A 25,361-nucleotide genomic window follows, 5' to 3' on the forward strand; every position below is an offset into this window, starting at 1 on the left:
TCAATCTTGTTCTCATTCAACACAATGCAAAAGTTATTTCCATTAACACATACTAAAATCTCTACAATAGATCAAACTTCAAGCTGTCCACCAGGGATTATGAATACATATTTCAGACGTCTTCAGATGACAAATAACAGAATATAATAAAACTATATTTTTGATTCATTGAGTTGATATTGTACTATTTATTAATTTCTATTACTATTCAGCAGAATTATCTAAATACAGTCGTACATATCTCTAAAATTTGGAACACAATACTGTAAAGATAGCAGCACACTCGATCTAACACAGCTGGGACAGAACAGAGCAGAACAGGAATTTGGTTAAAAACTAACTTCTTCAAAGTGACTTGGAGGAAATAGTGGCAAATAGCCATTAGTTGAATTTGTAAGCCTTTTTACAATCCAATCCAATCTCCTTTATGGGACGGACATCCACGCACAAAAATAATTGCTGATGTACTGCTCTGCTTTGACACCCATTCTGACAAGATCGACTTATGTAGGAAATGAAAAAAAGTTATTTAGCATTTTAGTTTTAATGCCTTTCAAGGACTTCACTATACAATAGAATAGGTCATGACCGAGTATAACTTCATCCATTAGATAAAACACTCAAAGAAATTCAAAATATGTGGCTAAACACAATGTTAATTAATTTTTTATATAATAAATCCTAAAAAAAAAAAAAAAAAAAAAATGCAATTTAAATTTCTGCTTTCTGGATTTAGACAAATTTCAAATTTCTCTTGGTTTTAATTGTAAATATTTATAAATTATTTGCCAATGGATCTCAATTTAATAATTCAGCAAGGCCAGTCTACTGCTATCGTAATTGCAGAGCCCTATTTAGAAGCTTCCACCTTAAACACAAGTTGACTTCACAGACTTTCAATAACCTACCGACACAGTCCCACCCGAAAATTACACGGGGAAACAAAAGTAGGTATTGATATCAAACAACAACAGACTTTCAATAGCCTACCAACACAGTCCCACCCGAAAATTACACGGGGAAACAAAAGTATTGATATCAAACAGCAATAATCATAATCATCCTCGCAACAGAGCGCTCCCTCATATATGCTTATCTGCCCGACTGACACAGAATACTCAGAATAAAACTGATAATTCAATATGAACACCAGTTATTCAATATTCAAAAATTCGGCAGAGGCCCGGACTCGTGGTTCTGTCTTTGTCTGCAGCCAAATTGAAAGATCACATCCTTATTAAACAGCAGACAGCTTTAAGGCTCAAACAATTCGAAAACAGCAGACTAGAAACAGAGGATTATACTCACCTCTATTTTAAACCTTGCCGTGCATCATCTGAAGTGACGGGTCGTGAAGAACCGGGCGGAAACACCAGTGTGTCAACTTTTGAATGGGCTCATTTTTATAAATGCAGCTAATATTTTTTGTTGTGGACTATATTTAATCGCCTATTATGTTAAATTGTATTCAGGACAGTACTAAATAATAAAATAAAAATGCAGCAATTTTTATGATCCATTATTTTGTCTTTTATTTTTAACATTTTGCAGGTTCTGCAAGATGTATATAACCTTGTGACAGCAACTGTACATGAGAAAAGTAAATGATGAAAGAATTTCAAAACTAATGTAAAAATCAATCTTTATTTCCTAACTTTATTTCCAGAGCAGAGAGACAGACACAAAACAACATAATTCTTGTATTAAAAAACAACAAATTTAGAAAGGCAAACAAAATGACAGTATCAATATTGGCAGGAACCATAGATGATCTATGATCTCAGTTTTTTCTTTCATCTCTTTCCACAACAATATTAACAATATTTCTAAAATAATCTATGTAGGTTAACATTTCAACATTTTCAGTTTATTAAAAAAAAAATCATAATCAGAATCTGCAAATGCTTAGACAGCTTAACATTTTTATTTCAAGTTGAAAATATGGGTGACAGTGTGACCATGCACCTTAATCAGCCTAAATTGTTGTTACAGTGGTAACAACAGAATAACTGTTCAAGTGTTACTGCAAAATGTACTATGAAACTGAATGTGGAAAACTAATGTAATATAAAACAGTTAGCACATCACCACCAGAACAAGAAGCACCAAAACAGAATATGACTGCAATCTTAGTGGATCTTAGTATTTATGAAAGACGAGACTTCCATTGTTTTCCTCCTTTTGCCCAAAATGTATTCCTTCATTCTTTCCAGAAGTTACGAGCCTTAATGTGATGCAGTCACCATATAGGGCTACTGTAAATGGGCAATTCAGATTACCCTCTGGCGCACAACCTTCTCATCTTCATGCTTTTTCAAGCAGTCCCCCTGCATCAGTGGAGAAATCTCTAGGGAAACACATGGATACACACAAATTTTATATTTGTTTACATTAAAGGTTCAGAGATCAGTGTAAATGTTCAAGGTCAGAGATCAATGTAAAGCCTAAATTAAATATGTTTATCATATGCGATTGTCTCTTCAAAAAAAAAAAAAAAAAAAAAAAAAGGGGTTTCATGTTTGGGTGAACTAACCCTTTAGCATCATTTATTCATGTTGTTACAAACTTATATAACTGTCTTCTGCAGAACACAAAAGTTCATATTCATATTATCCTTCTATCTATGCAGTAATCATCAACACTCATTTAAAAAGCTTTATATAGGCTATAATAATTATATGAATTACACAGAATTATCATTCATATAATATAAATATAATAAATAAATATAGCTGCAAGCAGCAATTACGGGGCCAAGCACAAAAACAGCACAAGAAGCCAGCCAACATGGCTGTGAGCATCAGACCAACTGCAACAGTGAGCAATTAAAGGCCTATTAAGATAATTTTAGGCAAAAGAGCTGAAAAATTATAAAAAAATGAGGATTTACTGTTTCATCACTATCGACCAATAGGTGGCGCTGTGACCAAATTAATGTGGTATGGTCAGAGTAAGGTGACAATGAGACTTGCAAAGTTTGGTGTCAATATGTCAAAGCATTGCAGAGATACAGCTTCAAGAGTCGTTTTTGCATCATGCCTCAGATTTGTTGCTCCGGTGTACGAAAACGGTTTGACATATCGACTTGAAATCCATAATATTTTGTCTGCATGGTCTGAAAATGATACGGTTCGATTTTGGTGAAAATTGGAGCAACGGTCTAGGAGGAGTTCGAAAAAGTAGGTTTTTAAAGAAAAACAATAAGGCGGACAGGAAGTTCAGCCGACTATGGAAAATTTGATATCTGTGTTCTCAGCATGACCCAAGGAATCAACTGAGACCAGTTTCATTACAATCAGTAAATATAGTCAAACGTTATTAACATTTTTGTAAATGTTGTTATAAATTTTGACCACAAGGTGGCGCTGGTGCGAAACTCCTCAGGCTCCTTCAGGGCATTGTCCTGATAACCCATACCGAGTTTCTTAATGATACGCTAATGCATTCATAAAATACAGCATTTTAGCAAAACATTCAAAATGGCTGACAGACAAAATGGCCGATATGAGAAAATTGGATATCATTCGATTTGACATGATGCCCCAAATCTAACGAGACCAAATTTATGTTTTTTGGTCAAACCCATCAGAAGTTATAAGCAAAAATAGCCATTTTTCATATCTCCAATCCAGTAGGTGGCGCTGCACCGAAACACTGCATGATGCCTCAGGTCATGCTTGTGATGACATGTACATGTACCAAGTTTGGTCTGAATATAATAAAGCATTGCAGAGATACAACTTCAAGAGTCGTTTTTGCATCGTGCCTCAAATTTTTTGCTCCGGTATACGAAAACGGTTTGATGTGTCGACTTGAAATCCATAACTTTTTGTTGGCATGGTCTGAAGATGATATGGTTCAATTTTGGTGAAAATCGGAGCAACGGTCTAGGAGGAGTTCGAAAAAGTAGGTTTTTAAAGAAAAACAATACGGCACACAGGAAGTTCGGCCAACTATGGCAAATTTAATATCTCTGTTCTCAGCATGACCCAAGGAATCTACTGAGACCAGTTTCATTACAATGGGTTAATATAGTCAAAAGTCATTAACATTTTTGTAAATTTTGTTATAACTTTTGACCACAAGGTGGCGCTGCGCTGAAACTTTTTGAGTATTGTCAGGGCATGGCACCAAAGACCCATACCGAGTTTCGTATTGATACGCTAATGCGTTCGTAAAATACAGCATTTTAGCACAAAATTCAAAATGGCAGACGGACAAAATGGCCGATATGAGAAATATGGATGGCATTCGACTCAACATGATGCCCCGAATCTAACAAGACCAAATTTATGATTTTTGGACAAACCCATCAGAAGTTATAAGCAAAAATAGCCTTTTTTCATATCTCCAATCCAGTAGGTGGTGCTGCACCGAAACACTGCATGATGCCTCAGGTCATGCTTGTGATGACATGTACCAAGTTTGGTCTGAATACGATAAAGCGTTGTGGAGATACAGCCTTATGTCTATTTTTGTAAGCACTGTGTACAATTTGTTCGCGTGTTTTTCGAAAACGGTTTGAGGAATCAACTTGAATTCCATAACTTTTTGTCGGCATGGTCTGAAGATGATCTGGTTCAATTTTCGTGAAAATCGGAGTAACGGCCTAGGAGGAGTTCGAAAAAGTACGTTTTTCAGAAAATTCAAAATGGCGGAAAAATTTTCATGACGGAAAATGACGTCATAGGGTGACGAAAAGAATTTCGTTTCTAGCCCTTACGGTTCAAAAGTTATTAACATAAACATAAGTGCAACTTTGGACAGCTGGTGGCGCTAGAGGGATTGAGTTAGAGACTCCAAATTTGCTATGGACAAAGTTCAGACTGTCCTCTAACTGTGTGCCAAATTTCACAATTTTCCCGCAAGCGGTTCTATGGGCTGCCATAGACTTCAAGAGCGGAAGAAGAAGAAGAAGAAGAAACGGAAGAATAATAATAATAAGCGTACGGAACGGCAACAGATACAATAGGTGCCTACGCACCTTCAGTGCTTGGCCCCTAATAAGCGTACGGAACGCCAAAAATAACAATAGGTGCCTAAGCACCTTCGGTGCTTGGCCCCTAATTATCAGCAAAAGACAGGCAATTTTGTCTCTAAATTTATTTCACTCTAAACTGCTTTAATTTGTAGCAAGAGATATAGGGGGAGTGGCTTTGGTGCATTACATTGTCACTTTACTCACAGCTGATTGGTCCAGTTTTGGTTTGCGATCTCTAACCCAAAATAAAACCTGCTCCGGAGCAGGGTAGCTGTGTAGCGTAAGTTACCAAGGCAATGAACCAATCCACCTTGGTGAGCCTGATAAACCACAGTTTGCTCAAACTAATTTCAAACCAGCTTCACACAACAAGCCCACTGCTGTTGCTCCAAAGAGCCATGAGAACCCCATGTTTGTGTGTGCCTGGGTCTGCTTTGCCGAATGACTTAATGCTAGCGAACAATGTGTATACCTGGTTGCTTGACCAGATCTAGAGTCAAATCTAGAGGCTTGACATATGATGAGTATCTATCAATGCCTAATATCCAGCGTAGCTCATATTTTATTTAAAGGGTTTGTTCACCCAAAAATGAAAATTCTGTCAATCCAACAGCTGTCTGAAGTCATTAGTTTTGTTTTTTTGCGTACAAGCACAATGGCAACAGCAGCAAATACACACAAAGATTTATGTAACTGAAAGGAGCTGAAAGATGCCCACAGCAACTAGCTTGTAGAGGCCTGCGCGGGACTGTTTTGTTTTGTCCCGCTCCTGCAATGGTTCTATTCCGCACGCACCCGCTCCCGCCTAAAATTCACTGTTCACCCGCTATCCGCATATAGTGATTTTCTTCCCAACCCGACGTGTCCCGCTAAAGATCGTTTCCAGAATATCGCGTTTAAACGTCCCCTAAAGAAAGAGAGTGATTGGGGATAACATAGAATGTTGCATATACCAGATTTGTATTTGTTATTTGTCTATGATGCTGTCAACACCCTAAAAAATGTCATAGAAAAAAATGTCAAAGAATAATAGGCTAAATATCACAGAAAAATAGGCTAAATTAAATAGCCTACAACATCTCCCTCAAAATTATAGGCTAAGCCAAAATTACATAAACGAAAACTGTTGGCTTACTAGCTATAGCTACTGCAAAATAAAAAAATTTAACATCCACGCAAGAACAGAATGACCTGACTGACGACCGTTTCAGAACGTCTCTCCACCAAAATACGATCACAAAGGTTGAATGCTCTCTGAAGGTGCACTCACGCAGACCTCTAATGCAAAGAACATATCTTGCCAGGTTTCTCAGGACAGAGAACTGGTGACTGTGTGAACGCCACCACTGCAGAAAGTTTTGTTCTCTTCAAGTTCAAGCACAGATGCGCTGATGTCAAAGCATCGGGAGCGGTGTACTTCCCGAAAGTGTACTTTAGGCGGGAGCGGGCGGTCTGACAATGCAGACATCTACTAGCTTACACTGCGTGGCAGGAGGGACTGAGGAATCATTGATAACCACACCAGATCGGATGTCACATTGAAACTCATCTGTGTTGGAGAGACGGATGTAATAGCAAAGGTAGATGCAGGCTAATATGAGGGCCAAGAAAGTGATGGTGCAGCAGAGGAGGTATCGGATCAGTAATCTTCGAGAGAAACGTTTGGTCCTCAAGTATTGTTCCACCAGAGGATATTCCAAACAAAATAGCCAATTCATAGCATCACTGCTGTTGCTGTTAAATACTCTGGTTCCTATTGAAAACTGAAACTTGAGTTGAACAGAAATGCAAATTGCTGGACCAACCTGAAATATGCAGATTTTTTAATGCCACTCGAGCACAAGAAACAACATTATTGAGACAGTTCAGTCAGTTTGAATGCCGGATTGGAAAATGATATGCATATGTGAGATTGTCAGGCAGTTTGGAGATTGCAGTCTCTCCCCATTTAAGTAAACTTGGTCTTGCATACATGAAATGGCTGCCTGGATGTGTAGTAATTATTGGCAGTAAACAGAGGACGAGATTTTGAAGCCTAAAAAAGTGCATCAATCCATCATAAAAGATATCTACATGGCTTTGGGGGGTTAATAAAGACCTTCTGAAGTGAAGCAATGGGTTTTTGTAAGAAAAACACACATATAAAACTAAAATGACTAGCTTCCGACAGACGGCCCTACGCATTGATTTACGGCAAAAGAGTGAACTCTGACCTGACGCATGAAGTATTGATGAATGCAGAAGTACAGAGGAGAGAGCAAAACAAAACATTGGTTTCGATATAACACCAAGATTTCGATATAAGAGAAGAGGAGCTTGAGTTTGTTGCCCAAGCAAGTGAGAGGAACAGTGAGAAGCTTACACTACTCCTACGCCACATCAAGGGTTACTCTTTTGCCGTAAGTCGATGTGTGTACAGCTGTCTGCCAGAAGCTAGTTATTTTAGTTTTCAAAGTTTTAAATATCGTTCTTAAACAAACGCATTGCTTAGCTTCAGAAAGCCCTTATTAACCACCGCGGAGCCGTGTGAATATCTTTTATGATGGATGGTTGCACTTTTTTGGGCTTCAAAATCTCATCCTCTATTCACTACCATTATAAAGCTTGGAAGAGCCAGAACATTATTTAATATAACTTCAGGTGTATTCGTCTGAAAGAAGAAAGACATATACACCTAGGATGGCTTGAAGGTGAGTAAATCATGGGGTAATTTTTATTTTTGGGTGAACTATTCCTTTAATATCAATGATATAAAATTAAGTAAAACCTACTCAACTTTTCTGATACTGGTGTTCCCATCATGCACTGAAGCATAACTAATTAATAAGGTTGATGTTTTTGCTGTTTTCCTGCTTTATTTACATTGTTTTATCATTGCTTTTGTTGTTGGGTTTAGTAACTTGCGATTTCTGTGACATCTGGAGTTCTACTCAAAATTACAAATTCAGACTATCTATCGAATGTTACTGTCATTGTGTATTGTGTACCAAGTATTGAAATCTCTGTGTTCGGGTGAGGGCCGCATTACTTCTATTATGAAGATAAGGTATTAACAATATCTATTGTATTATTTACTTAGATGTTTCTAAGTAAAACATACACTTTAAAACCATGGTTTAATTCAATGTTATATTATTTGAGTAAACAGTTACATTTACTTAACTTAGTTAAGTAGGTTTTACTTAATGTACAAAGTAAGTACAGAGCAGAAGCAGTAAGATATACTTAAAATATGTTAGTGCAAATTGTTAAAAGGATTTTATCAAGTAAATCCTACAAGTTTTTTTTTTTTTTTCAGTGTGTAAAAAACAAACCAACTCGACAGGCCAGTGTAGCAAACTTTCTGTTTTCACATACAGTATCAGCTTCTTTGGGAAAAATAGTCACTAGCATGAGCTGCTCTTTTAAATACATTGTGAGCCCTATTTTTGGCACATTAAAAACACTTCCAATGAACGCACCATTTGTGGTAAGACGGAGAGACAATTCCAGTCTTAATCTATGAATTTATAAGAAAATCAAAGAGTAACTGTAATCAGCAAAAACACACATACCTTTCATCTCTGTGTCACCATTGTTGGTGCTGGAGATTTTCCTGTCCTTTTCTAGCAATCTGCTGTCCACCACATCCGTTTTAACCTGTCCAAGTGTCTGCAACAGCAGCATGGTGTCAATAGACTCGCCCCCCCCTTCTTTTAACATCTCTAACACCTGCATACAAAAAGCACACATATTACAAGACATTCTCTTGGAAACCAAAAAATAAATAAATTCTGATAGTAACACAATAGTCTGATTCATTTTTTCCCTTGGCCAGCTTTTAAAATACCCTTTTCATTTTCCAGAAGAATGCAGTCAAATATAAATTTAAACAAATGCATTAATACTATTAATGTAACTTTAAGTATGGTAACTTCCTAACTGTATTCACTTCACATTGAAATTTCTTATAAATTCAGGAACACAAATTTACAACAATAAATATGTAAAGTAAGGAACAGTGCTCTTATAGTAACAATGTAGTGCCTTAAGAGCACAAAATCATATAATATCCAAATTCATCAGTCCATTTGATGAAGAATTTTGCAGTCAAGCTTTTGAAGTCTGCTGTTGTAATATCTTTGCTGCTAAATTTTGTTGTAATATCTTTGCTGCTAAACTCAATTTGAAGTTTCAACATGCAAATGTTCTGATACTACCCACCAATCTGAGTTGATAGTGTTAGCCTGATACTTTGCATCATAATTATTAAAAATGAGAAATAAATTATTAAAAATGAAAATACTTTTTCAAATGAACCTGAGATTAATCGACCAATTAAATAGTTTATAGTTATATTTAAATAAACACTGTAAGTGAGCAATGTGACAGACATTACAGATATCATACAGTTGGTGATGTCTGGGGGTTCTTTCACAGAGTCTATGAAACAAATATAGCAAAACCTGATCAACACACCTTTAGGCACTTATAACTCTTCAGCTCACTGAGGTTCTCCTCCAGAAACAGCAGATATAATGCAAGATCATCCCAGGTCACCTTCCCAAACTGCATTACCCCTATTGTGGGTAACATCTCATAAGGCTTCAAGAACCCTATGGTCCTTCTGAATGGAACCAACATGGCGTACAAGCACAATGGCAACAGCAGCAAATACACACAAAGATTTATGTAACTGAGGAGCTGAAAGATGCCCACAGCAACTAGCTTGCACTGCATGGCAGGAGGGACTGAGGAGTCGTTGATAACCACACCAGATCGGATGTCACATTGAAACTCATCTGTGATGGAGAGACGGATGTAATAGCAAAGGTAGATGCAGGCTAGTATGAGGGCCAAGAAAGTGATGGTGCGGCAGAGGAGGTATCGGATCAGTAATCCTCGAGAGAAGCGTTTGGTCCTCAAGTATTGTTCCACCAGAGGATATTTAAAGCAGCTTTCAGTAAGGTCTATCACAGAACTAAAGAAGAAGAAAAAAAAAAACATGCAAGCATAACAGTATTTAAATGTTTCGGGAATGTAATAGAAATTGGAATTATTGGTGAGAGATGATGGTAAAAGTGTGTGAGAAAAAAGTGTGAAAATGGCTATTTATAGAAAGTTACTGATAGAAGGTTAGTTTGTGTAGGTGTGTCAATAGAGTGAAGCCATGTGACAATGTGACAGCTCTGTGCAGTGTAAACCCAACCACCCTGAAATATCAAAAAGGTTTTTCTCTCTAGTTCAGTTCACCTGTAGGAGTCCACACGGGCTGGCTGTGAGTCCCGTTTTCCTGCAGTGTGAAGGCATTTAGCCAGTTTGATGGCTCTGTTGTAGGAACGGTCCAGTTCTTCCATTATAAAGGTCAGATCAGAAGAAAGCACAGGTGCTCCTGTGAACCGCCAAAACAAGGCTGGCATGTAAACTGATACTGCCACCAGCAACAGGATATAAGGGAAAAACTGCAGAGGAAGAGCAGAGGGGTTTCATTTTAGAGGCTCATTTATCCAAAAACATGCATGATTTTCATGTTGTTTTTTTCATTATTTTTTTTTTTATCAATTCTTATTTATTGTATTAATGTATTCTTTATTATTATTATTATTATTATTATATTACTATGATGTGAAGTGAAATTGGAATTGCAAAAATAATGACTAATCTCTTAAGCCTCTTAGGAGAAAATCATTATTAATATCCATTTCTTTGATTAATGCACCTTTAATAAACAAGAAAAATGTTTCTGTTTATTATCGCTTTGCCTTTTGAAGCACCTCAAACTTCTGAAATTGAATTGACTGATATTTCTTTGTATTGGCAAATGAAGAAGTGTTATCTCAATCACAAGTTCAGTATGGAGTGCCACAAAGCTCAGTATTAGAAACTTTGCTTTTCACCCTGCACTGGAAAAAAATAACTTGTAGGATTTACACATTTTAAGTAAATTTTACTGCTGCTGCTCTGTACAATTTACCTGTTATTATCAAGTAAAATCTATTTACTATTGAACTTAACATTCATAAAGTTAAGTACATATTACTTAATTATATTTAATTTATTAAATTTCACATATAGAATTAAGTAAAATCTATTAGAAGTATTAACTTTTTACTCAAATAATATAACAATGAATTAAACATGCTTTTAAAGTAAATGCTTTACTTAGAAACATCTAAGTAAATAATACAAAATAATACTCCAGATATCACAAAATCACAAGTTACTAAACAAGTAACGATAACGATAAAGATGAATGATAAAGTAACAATACAATTAGGGCTGCACGATATATCGCATGAGATTGTCACGCGCATTTCGTCAGTAAAGCCGGTTCCCTGATTACCGCTAAATCGCCATCACCTGCTTTCAAATGGAGCGGCATTTAATGCGCGTGACAATCTCATGCAATATATTGTGCAGCCCTAAATACAATAGTGTAAATACAGCTGAAAAACAGCTAAATAATAAACCTTATTAATTATTCAAGCCCCAGTGCATGATGGGAACACCAGTATCAGAAAAGCTGAATAAGGTTTTAGTTAATTTTATATCAATGATATTTACGCTTTTATTTCTACAAACCTGAATACAGAATTTACCTTGCCTGAACTAACTTTTTTATATGTTAACATTTTTCACATTTGTTTTTTCTGTAGTATTTACTTCACCACAGAATAATTTTTATCAGTGTGTATCCTTTGGGAGACATTGTTATTAGGAAACATGTTACAGTGTCTATGGGGTTGAATCATTTTGATTTCAAGTGATTATACTGCAGCTGCACTGCACTGGTCTGGTCTTGGTCTCGACTTGAACTCACCCTACCTTGGTCTTGCTCAACCTCTCAAAGTCTTGGTTTCAATACACTCTCATCTTGACTTAGTCTCGGTCTAGGTGGTCTTGACAACAATAGGGCTGTCACTGTTGTGTGAATGAACTTCTTAATCCGTAGAGAGCACCAGAGGCCTGGCGATTGGTGTTGTCAATGTTTACAGCATGATCAAATCCTTATTTAATCTTGGCCAAACTACATTTATTCAAAAGATCCTGTCACTCTATCTTAATTTGGCCACTTCATCCACTTCTTTATGATAAATGCTACAGTGACTGTAATTTCAAACATGTGGACATCAAAACATCAGCACAAATATGGAGTAGGCTTAGAGTTAGTGGGTGTTGGACTTATATTTTGAAATTGTGATGAACAACTATTCTCATAGTTAAGTCCAGGATATACTTCGTTTTTGTTTTCCGCATACGCTAGTGTAATGGTAATTCAAAGTGCTTTACATAAAGAATAACCAAATGCATAATAATAAAAATGGAACACATAAGAAATAGAGATAACAGTAAAAACAGAGAATTCCGCTATCTGGATGGAAGTTAGGAAGTTTCAGGGAGTTTTTTGTTGTCCGTCAGAGCAGATCTAAAAGGATCTTCCTCATATTTAATTCTCCCAGAGCCTAGCTCTACCTGTTAAGGCACTTCAAACTGATACATGCAGTTTCAATCTCCCCTTTTGCCAAGACACCTCAAACTGCGCCACACAGCCCCAATCCCCCTTTCAGAGATATCTTAACTATGCAACGCAGTTCAAATTTCCCCTTTGGAAAGTGTCCTGACTGTAATCCAGAGATATCTTAACTATGCACCACAGCTCAAATTTCCCCTTTGGAAACTTCCCCTTTGGAAAGTGCCCCAACCAACGTGTTTTGATTTCAGGAACGTGTTAATCACGTTGCCTTTGCAAGTGATCACAATTCCCCTTAGAAACCCCTTCACGTGCCGCAGAGTCAGATAGCCCAACCATCATGGTTTGTCCCCTTTCCTAAATTTACCAAATTTTAACCCAATCACTTCCTAATTCTCCAAGCTCTTTCAACCAGACAGCAATATTTAAAATGCATTAAAAGTCAGAAATAAAAAGATGATACATAAAAGATATAAAATGCATTAAAAATTAAATAAAAACAAGAAATAAAAGCATAAAAAGATAATACGTGTAAAATAAAGTGCAAAACAGTTCGGACATAGCACAGTGCTCAATCAGAAAATGCATAGATAAAAAGATGTGTTTTGAGTCTGGATTTGAATGTGGCTACTGTTGGAGCACATCTGATCTCTTCTGGAAGCTGGTTCCAGCTGCGGCTGGCGTAACAGCTAAAAGCAGACTCTCCTTGCTTTGAGTGAACCCTTAGTATTTCCAAGTGACTTGATTGTGATGATCTGAGTGATCTGTTAGGTTACTAATACTCTACTAATACTCTAATGAGTCAGCTGACATGTAGGTTTAACGTTACTTATTGTCAAGAGAATGTCTAAAGGGGATCATCAAAATTAAGTGTTACCATAATAATTTCCTCATTTTCAAATGTTAAACAATTGAGCTTTTAATTAAAGGAAAACCGCAGAGAGACCAACTTCTCTTTTGTTGGCAACAGGTTTATAAACACTTCTCATTACAAATCTGGTGAATGAGTGGTGCAAGTTGCATTTTCAAATGCACAGTGTCATTAGCTGTACAAGTGTAAAGGAACACAATGCTGCACTTCACTCTGAAACACTCTTTTTAATCAAACCGCAACCTTTTTGATTTGATAATCTAAGCCATATCTTGATTTTTATTTCGATATGTAATTGTGCAGCCATTGTACAAAGTTCTCTAATAATGCAATTATGTCATTTTCATGTATGTCTTGTCCATGGAATGCATAATTTTGGGAATTACCGATTATTTGATACAAGTAATTTTTACTCAAATTAAATCAAGTAATCGTGACAGCCCTAGGCTACAACACTAAGGACAACTTAATAAAAAGTGTGAGAACATGTTTTTTATGGCTTTACCTTATGCAGCCACAGTGGCAGGCCTCCCGTGTCCTGTGTTTGTACTGCCGCCCAGCAATATGAATCCACATAACCAGCCTGACGCCATGAGAACTTTGAAGGGGAGAAACAACTAATCTGTGTACCTAGAACAAAAGAGAATCAAAAGTTTTACATAAGATGGAGAATAAGTGTGTGCATTGTGGTAAAATATTGCATATATTGCATTGGGTGCAATATCAGCAGGAGCTCAATGTGAAATATTGGTTCTCATCAGTGTTGGGCAGTAATGTGTTACTAGTAACACTTTACAGTAATAATATTAGTCCAGTAACTAGTAATATTTTTCCAGTAACTAGTAGTGTAACTAATTACTATTTCAGTAATAATATTACAGTTACAATCCATAAGCTCATCCCCTTCTGACATCACCACTGCAACAAGCTAGCTTGAAAGATAGAAATTAATTACTTTGATTTTTCAGGATAATGGATCACTATTGTCAAATGTTGAGGCATTACTTTACTCTGGTATTACATGGCTTGACCACCCACATTCCTTTGATCCCAATATACATTATACCCACCTATTTAAAAAAAAAAAAAAAAAAAAAAAAAAATCTTTCTACAAAACAAAACAAACATTTTCTTACGACCTAACGTGAATTCTTTTGACAACATACACCATGAAATATAATCATATCCGGGTAACAAGTGAATTGTAGCTACAAATTACAATTTATGATATTAATACTACCCTTTTACTCTAAACTCATTGTAAACCACCACTGTGTTTGCAATAGCATCTGATTGCGATCTAATGTGGATTTCGGTCATATGATGAGGCATATGATGAATCTTTTATTTTTATAAAAGTAGCCCAAATCGCATGCTGTCATAATTGTATGTTTATTATCTTCATGTTTCTCTGGGTTAGTATATATGGAACAGAATGCAGAAGTGTAGTGGAACTTCATCATCGAAAAAAGCAGGCCGGGTTACGAACGTAATATGAGCAGCAAAAGATTTTCCTCTGATTCATATTCATAACAGCAATTGCAGAAGTAAAAACACAGGGAGACAGGGCTTGAAGACACTAATATGCTTACCAGGTGAAATAATTAAGCGTAAAATAAATAGAAATAATGATTCTGTCTAAATAAATACAAACTAAATCATTTAAATATACCCTAACATTCACAAATTGGTGCAGCTGTTTGCATCAGCTTCGATCTATGTTGTGGAATGACAGACAGGTGTTTATAATGGCTCTGGTTCATTTTAATTTCTGACAGTCATTTTGGCAACATATTGTGTAACTATGGAAATCTTGAGGCAGTGAGAATAAATGTGTATCGGGAAGTGAAGCATTACGTTTCAGTGGCAGTTGCACTTGTCCTTTGCTTTAACACTGTAAATCTAATTTTTATATCCAGTAAAAATGCAATAATAGCCTCCCTTTTGCCTTCTGATGCCCTGTGGCTTTCTAGTTTCCATCTTTCACTGTCTCTGTCTTTATCTTTCACTATCTGTCCTCCATCGTCTGTCTTTTACTGTCTCTCTACCATTGTATCTGTTAAACTCAGGAAAGACAACCAACGTCAAAGGTTGTAGTACTGCAAGATGGCGGCTCCCTTGCTAGAAAAGCTATAACAAAACATCTTTTTTTTCTTTTGTTTACATTTATCGTGTTTGTTATATACTTTTTGATTAGAGTGGAAATCCATTTACTAAATAATATTAACTTGACTGACTGCTTCATTTCCCCTTTAAGTACACAACTGCTTTATATGATGAACAGATTTAATTAAGGCTTGTATTGACATATAATCATTGATTGATGCATTTATGCAGAACACATCAAATATGGTAAACAGAAGCTCAAACATACATGCTTGACACTTTGTTTTCTCAAATGTGACGCAAACCTGTTTGAACCCCAACAAGAACTAGGTTTGTTCTTGCACATCAAACAAGTACAGAAGCATTTATCACTATTTGCACTTGAAAACAAGATGCTTTTTTTTTCTTACTGCAAACAATATTTACCTCTATTTAACACAGTGTAAACAACATTTACTTTTTTTACAATTTACATAGGCTACTTAGTGTAGATCAACTACTGGGCTCTTCCATTATATTCAATCTCCCAATCAATCTTTAATCTTCATGCCATACTTTCATAACTTGATGTAGCCTATTATAGAGATTATACCATATAAAAAATACTTACTGTTGAAAAAAATAAACGTTTGAATGCAGATCTATGATGTGTGAGATGAAAAAAGTTAGTTTTGTAAGATACAATAAACGTCACTTTATGTAATAATAATGCTTCATAATTATATAACAATGTAATAATATCCAGCATAATCTGTGCGGTTACACCCACTGGAGCTTCATCAAAAGGCTACGCATGCGCCAAATACCTCTGAAGACATACATAGAAGTCATTTAACCTACTTTCTAGAAAACTTCCTAGGAATGGAGTGTTTACCAAAAACTTCTAATACAATACTAACGGAAAATACAAAATGCAATTTAGCTCATATGTATTTACTGCACTTAACACACAGATCAGCATGAACAGTTAGACATTTTAACAGTTTAAAAAGTTTTTGTGATGAATAAAACTCAGAAAAACTAAATAGACGAGCAAAACATGACTTGACCGCATAAGATCTCTCATGATGAGTGTGAGAAAATTACATACCGACAGACACTTCCTGAGCGAAGGCTAGAGAGATGAGAAGCAGAGGTAGACCCACCGCGACACAGGTGACCATCTTATCCAGGGCCAGATCTAACCGGATGCCTTTATACCTGTTTTCTGACGCGGGCTCCTTTAGCACGAAATCCGTGAACACATACTCTGTGGCGGCGTGCGCTATAGCCATGACTTTCCTCTTTTATCATCTATACATCTAATCACAAACATTCATCTAACTTTCGCTTGATTGAAAAAGAAAGCGGATCACTGTTCAAAAGGTAACGTTACTCATCCTCTGAACTAGCATTGAATGGTTAAACACTTTAAGTATGAACAGATACAGTATTTGGCTTTAGACGTGAAAACGCAAACAACGACACTATTTCCGTAAACATTTCTTTGTTGTTTTCGTGTTGTAGGCTACTTCTTCGTTTTCATTTTCTACTTCTTCTTCTTGTGTAATTTGCGGCAGCTTAGACGCTTCAAAGGTGTATTGCTGCCCTCCTCAGGTCATCTGAAGAACTCTCAATTTTCAAGAATTGATCCTGGAATGTTTTCATCAAAAACTTTAATTTCTTTTCGACTGAAGAAAGACAGACATGGACATCTTGGATGACATGGGGGTGAGTAAATTATCAGGAAAAGTTTATTTAAAAGTGGACCATCAGTAAATATTCAATTCAATTCACATTTATTTGTATAGCGCTTTCACGATACATATCATTTCAAAGCAGCTTTACAGGAATGCATGTCAACATTACAATTTAAAGAATGCAGTTAGCAAATAATGTAATAATTTAGGCAATTCATTTACAATCACTGTTAGCAGTTTAACTGAAGGTAGAAGCAATGAGCTCCTGGAAAAATTAATTACATTAACAATAATTAGGATATAGAAATTGGGCAATGTGCATGTTGATCCAGATGATTGCGTCTTCTGAAGTCCTCGCAGGAGTTGGCGCTGTCTCTTCATAGGTGTTGGTCATCTGAGGTCTTCTTAAGAGGCTGGATCCAAACTGAAGCTGATGTCCTCTCTAGTCACCTCGGGACACAAACAGAAAAGCAAATGGAGATTAGCTTAGCTGCTGTTCATAACATTAAGCAAAGATAGTCATGTGCAATTGATCTGGTATGAGATGCATTATGTGAATGCTTACCTAAAGAGATGCGTCTTTAATCTAGATTTAAACTGGGTGAGCGAGTCTGAGCCCCTAACAAATGTGAAAACGTTTTGTGATCTTAAAGAGCGTGAAGGATTGTAGGGTGTTAGAAGATCAGTTAAGTACACAGGAGCTAAACCAGTTAGAGCCTTATAGGTCATTAGCAATACTTTATAATCGATACAGAACTTAATGGGTAACCAGTGTAGAGATGATAAAATTAGTGATATATGATCATATTTTCTTGACCTGGTAAGAACTCTAGCAGCTGCATTTTGTACTAATTGTAGCTTATTTATTGAGGAAGCAGGACAACCAGCTAATAATGCATTACAGTAATCTAGTCGAGACGTCATGAAACTAACTTTTCTGCATCAGAAATAGATAACACATTCTGTATCTTAGTAATGTTTCCGAGGTGGAAGAAGGCTGTTTTTTTAACATATGAAATATGATTTTCAAAGGACAAGTTGCTGTCTAATATAACACCCAGGTCTTTTACTGTCGAGGATGAAGTAACAGTACATCCTTCTAAATGCAGATTGTAGTCTGAAAGATTCTGTGTACAGGCTTTTGGCCCAATAAGTAATACTTCAGTCTTATCTGAATTTAATAGAAGAAAATTACTAGTCATCCAATGTTTTACTTCTTTAACACACTCTGTCAGATTGGATAATTTAGAGATTTCATCTGGTTGTGTTGAAATATATAACTGAGTATCATCGGCATAACAGTGGAAACTAATTCCATGTTTTCTTATAATATTGCTGAGTGGCAGCATGTATATTGAAAATAGCAGAGGGCCTAACACAGATCCTTGCGGCACTCCATAGTTTACTATCGTTATCTTAGATTTTTCCCCGTTTATAAACAAAATTGTGACAGTCTGCTAGGTAAACCTAAACCACTGTAATGCCTGGCCCTGAATACCAGTGTAATTTTGTAGTCGATCTAGGAGTATTTTATGATCTATAGTGTCGAACGCAGCACTGAGATCAAGTAACACTAGTATTGAGATACAACCTTGGTCAGAAGCTAGAAGTAAGTCATTTGTAATTTTAACGAGTGCAGTTTCTGTGCTATGATTTTTTATAGATAGCGTTTTTTTGCAAGGAGCACAATTGGGCCGACACCACTTTTTCTAGTATTTTAGACATAAATGGAAGATTTGAAATGGGTCTGTAATTTGTCAATACATTTGGATCTAATTGTGGTTTCTTAATGGAAGGCTTAATAACTGCTAGCTTGAACGGTCTTGGGACATGACCTAGAGATAAAGACGAGTTGATAATATTGAGAAGAGGCTCTTCTGCTACAGGTAACAATTCTTTCAGTAGTTTAGTGGGTATTGGATCTAATAAACATGTTGTTGGTTTAGACACAATGATAAGTTTATTTAGCTCTTCCTGTCCTATAGTTGTAAAGCACTGCAACTGTTCTTGAGGGGCGATAATTGAGACTGAATCATAAAACTCTGATAAAGGTTGTACATTTACAAGTGTATTTCTGATACTTTCGATTCATAAAGTCATCACTACTAAACTGCAATGAAATGTTTTGTTCTGGTGATGTCTGCTTATTTGTTAATCTAGCCACTGTACTAAACAAGAACCTTGGATTGTTTTGGTTATTTTCTATAAGTTTGTGGAGATGCTCAGCCCTGGCTGCTTTTAGAGTCTTTCTATAACAGGACGAGCTGTCTTTCCACGCGATTCTGAAGACCTCTAAATAAGTTTGTCTCCATTTGCGTTCTAGATTACGAGTTTCTCTTTTGATAGCGTGAGTAATACTGTTGTACCAAGGTACAGTATTTTTCTCTCTAACCTTTTTTAATCTCATCGATGCAACAGTATCTAATGTATTAGTGAAAATGGTGCACATGCTGCTAGTCATTTTCTCGAGATCATTTGTGTGTGTAGGTACGATGAGCAGCTGAAACAGATCAGGCAGTTTATTTGTGAATTTATCTACAGCTGGGAGAATTGTTCTGCCTAGTCGATATCGCGGCACAATTTGACACATATCATCAGTATGCAGTACGCAAGTAACAAGGTAGTGATCAGAGACATCATCACTTTGCGGTAGAATTTCTATAACAGTTGGATTGATTCCATGTGATATAATTAAATCTAGTGTATGATTAAAATGGTGAATGGGTCCAGTAACGTTTTGTTTGACCCCAAAGGAGTTTAGTAAATCTGTAAACACAGCCCCTAACGCATCATTTGTATTGTCAACATGAATGTTAAAATCTCCAACAATCAGCGCTTTATCAACATTGACCAATAGGTCTGAGAGAAAGTCTGCAAACTCTTTTAGGAAATCAGCATAAGGCCCTGGAGGTCTAAAAATGGTAGCTAAAGCAAGAGATAGTAGCGACTTTTACTTATATCTGAGAGTGTAACATTTAGTATAAGAATTTCAAATGAATTAAATCTGTAATTTGTTTTCTGAGTAACGTTAAGAATATCTCTATAGATTGTTGCTACACCACCGCCACGGCCAATCTGACCAGTTTCCTTTTAAATGTTCATACACCTGGCCTGCATCCCAATGTGCATAGCCTACTATCCACCCTATCGGCCCTAAATAGTATTGAATATTACTAATGCCACATACTATTTAGGAAGGATAGTATGCACAGTGAGACGCAGGCCAAGGCTACAGGATTGCCTTTCTTCTTCATCTTAGGTTGTTTTAGCAGTTGGTAAGCCAGAGTATTGGTGCTTTACCACCACCTACTGGTCAGGAGTGTTGATCAGAAGATTTGGCTGGATGAGGGGGATTGGATTGAATGAATGAATGAATGAATGAATGAATGAATGAATGAATGAATGAATGAATGAATCATAACCTTTTATACTTACTCCATCAGGCCTGTTTCTTTCAAATGTTTAATTAATTGTGTAATGTGTGTATACATCTTCTATATATACTTCTAAAGTGAAGTTTTGTTTCAATTTTCAAAATATTTCTTTTAATTCATTTCTTTCCTGTTCATATATATGCATAACAATACATCATCACATGTTGGACAGATTATAGTTGATTGCATGCAATGATTGAGTCCTGTGAGTGCTATTCTGAGACGAGTGATAACCATTTCCTCACTTTGATTTTTACCCATCTCTCCTACCATACCAACAGAGCTTTGAATATTATACAAATTAGTATTTTTTTTTTTTTTTTTTTTTTTTTTTGAGTTTGAGTTTGATGTTTTATGATTGCTTTAGCCTTTACCTTATGCAATCTGCAAATATACTGTTGGTTACTTTAGAAGAGCTAACATATCCACTTCTTCATTTCCGTTCGCACCAACATGTGCAGGAACCCAAACAAACCAGACATTCAAACCTTTATCAGGTAATCTGTTTATTGTTTGACATATTTAATTTAGTAGGCTATATCAAGTATGCACGATTTTCCTGATTGTATACCAGTGAGTGCAGACAAACTATCAGATGCAACTAAAACAATAACTAAAAACCTGTAAGCCTAATATTATGGCTACCATAAACTGAAAGATGATCTGTTGTCATTTTCTTGATAGATTTTCCACATTGTGGATGTACACTACAGCATCAGTGCATCCATTCTTAGGGTTCTTTGAATCATCTGTGAATATCATTATTTTATTGACAAAATTATGTTCTAAGTAGCTTTGGACAATAAACCACAATTACTTGGACAATTGCTTCAGTTGATCTTTTATTTCCTAATGTATTTGTAAATGAATCAGTGGCATTATAAACATCCAAGAAGGGATATCTGAATATGGGACAGGAGGACAATATTGCATACTGTGCAAACCTATTTTCCTTGCTTTCACATTCACAATTCTGTTTTATCATGTTCCCAATGCTCCTGTAGCCAACTATAGTCTTTGTAGAGTTTGTTTCACTATGTCCTTGCAGGTTAACCCAGTATGACAGCAAGTTTAAGTCTTCTAATACCCACTGGCATCTCTGCCATTTCAATCTAAATTGCCACAACTGGAGATGTTTTAAAAGCCCCACTACATATTCTTAGGACATGAGCTTTTTCTGTATTTAGTTTAAGTTAGTTTCAGCTGCTGACATTCAAAGTTTATTCTCATAAGGGCCCAGTTGTTGCTGCAGCCATTTGCGTGATAAATAACCGGTATGTTGTGTTAAATTATGCGTATTATTAAATTACACATACACATCACTTTGTTTCTTTTATTTAATTTTTTTTTTTTATTTCCATATCCATTTATAGATGACAGATCACATACACGTTATCAGTATGAGGGCACACCCATTACAAATGTTAACACCCCCATTTGCTCTCATACTGTACAATATACCATTTCAACAACATAACACATGCATACGGTCTTGCATTTCTCTTGTGTTGCATTTACATGCCAAACATGAAACATTTTCTAACTTAAAGGTGCTAAAGAGGATCTTTTCGTTGACTGAGAAACCAAAGACCGTTACTGAGTTTTTGAAATGAGCGCATGCGTAAGAACAACCCCCCTCCTTCACAGCTCATTTCAAGGGAACGCCTCCCAAAACTCATGCACGACTATTGGAACACGAGTGTTTACCACCGGCATTCGCTGTGTCGTGTTAGTGGATTCATTATGTCGGACTCACTGCAGGTAACTCATAATCTGCTGTTGTTACTCCTGTCTCCTGACAAAAACATTGCATGCGGCGCCTGCGGAGTGTGGAAATTTACTGAAGCGCGCAGCCGTGCTCGTCTCTCACTAGGAACGTCATGGCAGTGATTGACAAGCCAGAGGGCCAATCCGCGCACGTCTCTCACAAGGAACGTCACGGCAGTGATTAACAAGCCAGAGGGCCAATCGTTTACGCGATGATCGCGTAAACGATTGGCTGATGTTTTTAAGGCCCTACCTCGTGCACAGATGGTGTATATTAATATTATTCCTTTCAGTGCACCTAATAAATAGTCTTTTATCAGTTAGTAAAGACAGTTTCAAGGAATATTGCAAAAATGTATAAAACAAAACATCCTCTTTAGCACCTTTAAACTTTGTCACTGGTTTAGTCACAACATCAACCACCATTTCTTCTGTGGGGGAATATTCAATTGTCACTTTGCCATTGAGTGCTGATCGAATTAAATGATACCTTATATCAACATGTTTACATTTCTGACGACACTGGGTTCTTTGACAGAGCTTTTTTCTCTTTTCTTCTGTTTATTGTACACACTGTGATCAGCTGAATTCTGCACAAAATCATTCTCACTGAGGTAGTCATGTAACATTTTGTTCCAGTTTCTACCTGACTGTCTTAAACCATACAGTGACTTGTTCAGGTACAGACTAGTTTTTCTCCTCCATCTGACTTCTGGGTGTTCCATGTAAATTTCACAGTCAACTGGAGCATGCAAATAAGCAGTTTTTACATCCATCTGATGGAGGTAACGATCATATTGTGCCGCCATTTGCATCAAGGCTCGTACCTAAGGGATATTTGCTGTTTTGAAGAAAGTCTCTACACCCAACACTTGACTATAGCCTTTAGCGACATATCTGGCCTTGTATGTCTGAGTCTCATCTGCATTATTTTTGATAACATATACCCATCTACCCACTGCATGTTTACCTTCTGGTAGCATTGTCAGGGGTAAATGTGTCATTCTCCTTAAGGGGGACTCTTCTTTTATGGCCTTAGCCCACATCTGTGACTCACTTGAACTCATAGCTTATTTGAATGTTTGTGATGTGGTACATCACACAACATTGGTTAGAATCTGGTCATCACACTCAACATCACAAACATAATCATTCAAATACCAGGAAGCTCTCCTCTTTCTTTTAGAGTAACGTGTACTCTGATCAACTCCCTCTGTCTGAGCACTACCCTGATTTTTAGTCTCATTTTGAGGTTCGTGAGTCTCTTCTGGAGTCTGATCGTTCACATTCTCTTTTGACCAAGAAGATACACATCTTTCCCCATGAAAATCATTATCTGGCAGTGAAATGTCAGTCTGTGTCTGGTGCTCGGTAATACACTTTGTTAAAAATCTCACAACCTTGTTCTTAAGGACTTTTCCTGTTTCTGGATAATAGACCAGGTAAGCAGGGCTGTGTTTGTCATACTGATGCAAAAAAATTGAGAAAATGAGATCCAAAAATTAAATTTAGCCTTACACGCAAACTTTAATCGATAATGAAAATATTTAATAAAACCAAAAGGTAAAATAACAATCATAAAGAAGTAATCAATAGTTAATAATAAAATTTAGAGTATTGTAAAATCCAGAGTATTGTATCTAATAGATGAAGTTCCGAATTACAGAAAGAAAGAACAATAATTAAGACATTCGAAGAGATGAAGCAGAAGAGCCAGGGAGAGCAAAGGAGACAAAGCTTCCCTATAAACGACTCAGTCCATTTTTATATACCGTCAGAATAGGGAAATTTACTCAAACCTTGTTTTCGTTAATCAGAAAAGGTCAGATGAACGTACCCATTATGTCATAAACAGGTCAAATGTCAAAATAGATAAAAATAGAAATAGGGAATGTTTTAACCCCCGAAAGGGAATTTTACAGATCTTACATTATTACATGTCAGTAGAAATAATAACAGACATATTAAGTTCAAATCAGCAACTAATTCCGAAAGCAAAACACCATCACTTCTGCAGTACTTGCCAGGCGGTCAATATCTAACCACAAATGTGTCAACATGACCTGTCACACTGGAACACTTGAAGAACAAATGAATATAACAAGCATACATACTCTTAAATACAGTGACATGAAAAAGTATGTGAACCCCTTGCAGAATCTGTGAAAAAGAGAATTATTTTAATAGAATAAGAGGGATAATAAAAAATGCATGTTAGTTTTTGTTTAGTACTGTCCTGAGTAAGATATTTTACATAAAATATGTTTGCATTTAGTTCACAAGACAAAACAATAGCTGAATTTATTAAAATAACCCCATTCATAAGTATGTGAACCATTGATTCTCAATACTGTGTGTGATTACCTGATGGTCCACGACTGTTTTTATGTTTTGTGATGGTTGTTCATGAGTCTCTTGTTTGTCCTGAGCAGTTAAACTGAGCTCTGTTCTTCAGAAAATTCCTCCAGGTCCTGCAGATTCATTAGTTTTCAAGCATTTTTGCATATTTGAACCCTTTCCAGCAGTGGCTGTATGATTTTGAGATTCATCTTTTCACACTGAGGAGAACTGAGGGACTCAAACTCAACTACTAAAAAAGGTTCAAACATTCACTGATGCTCCAGAAGGAAACACGATGCATTAAGTGCCGAGGGGTGAAAACCTTTGAATTCAAATATCAAGGTAAATTGTACTTAATTTTTCTGCCGGGAAACATGCAAGTATCTTCTGTTGGTTCCGAAGGGCAGTACTAAATGAAAAACAATGATATTTAAACAAAATAAGAAAAATTGTGACATCTTCATCCTGTTCTTCAACTCTTAATGCATCGTTTTTCCTTCTGGAGCATCAGTGAATGTTTGAACCTTTTTTAATAGTTGTAGGGCATCGCTCGACAGAACTTACCAATGACTTTATCAATGAACAACATGATTGAACAAAGCTTCATTTGGTCCAAAAGATCCATTTCCTGACAGGAAACACCTAGCCTTAACAGAAGTGATGACGTGACTTCTTTTAACAAAGGACTCTGTCTAAAGGACTTCTTAGCTCATCAGCAATAAACTAATCAGAA

The 25,361-nt window shown here is 36.4% G+C and overlaps 1 protein-coding gene across 1 annotated transcript; it reads right to left on the reverse strand.

The window, feature by feature from the left end:
- Window positions 1–1,625: 1,625 nt before the first annotated feature.
- On the reverse strand, window positions 1,626–16,945 carry panx1a (pannexin 1a). The gene is made up of 6 exons (XM_048160871.1): window positions 16,499–16,945; window positions 13,808–13,932; window positions 10,214–10,422; window positions 9,440–9,941; window positions 8,536–8,692; window positions 1,626–2,347 (listed from the first exon to the last, which is right to left on the reverse strand). Exons 1-6 carry the CDS (start codon window positions 16,680–16,682, stop codon window positions 2,271–2,273), a joined length of 1,254 nt encoding a protein of 417 aa, XP_048016828.1. The 5' UTR covers window positions 16,683–16,945; the 3' UTR covers window positions 1,626–2,270.
- Window positions 16,946–25,361: the final 8,416 nt, after the last annotated feature.

This window comes from Megalobrama amblycephala, linkage group LG16 (assembly GCF_018812025.1).
Source record: "Megalobrama amblycephala isolate DHTTF-2021 linkage group LG16, ASM1881202v1, whole genome shotgun sequence".
In the NCBI taxonomy this organism is placed as follows: Eukaryota; Metazoa; Chordata; class Actinopteri; order Cypriniformes; family Xenocyprididae; genus Megalobrama; species Megalobrama amblycephala.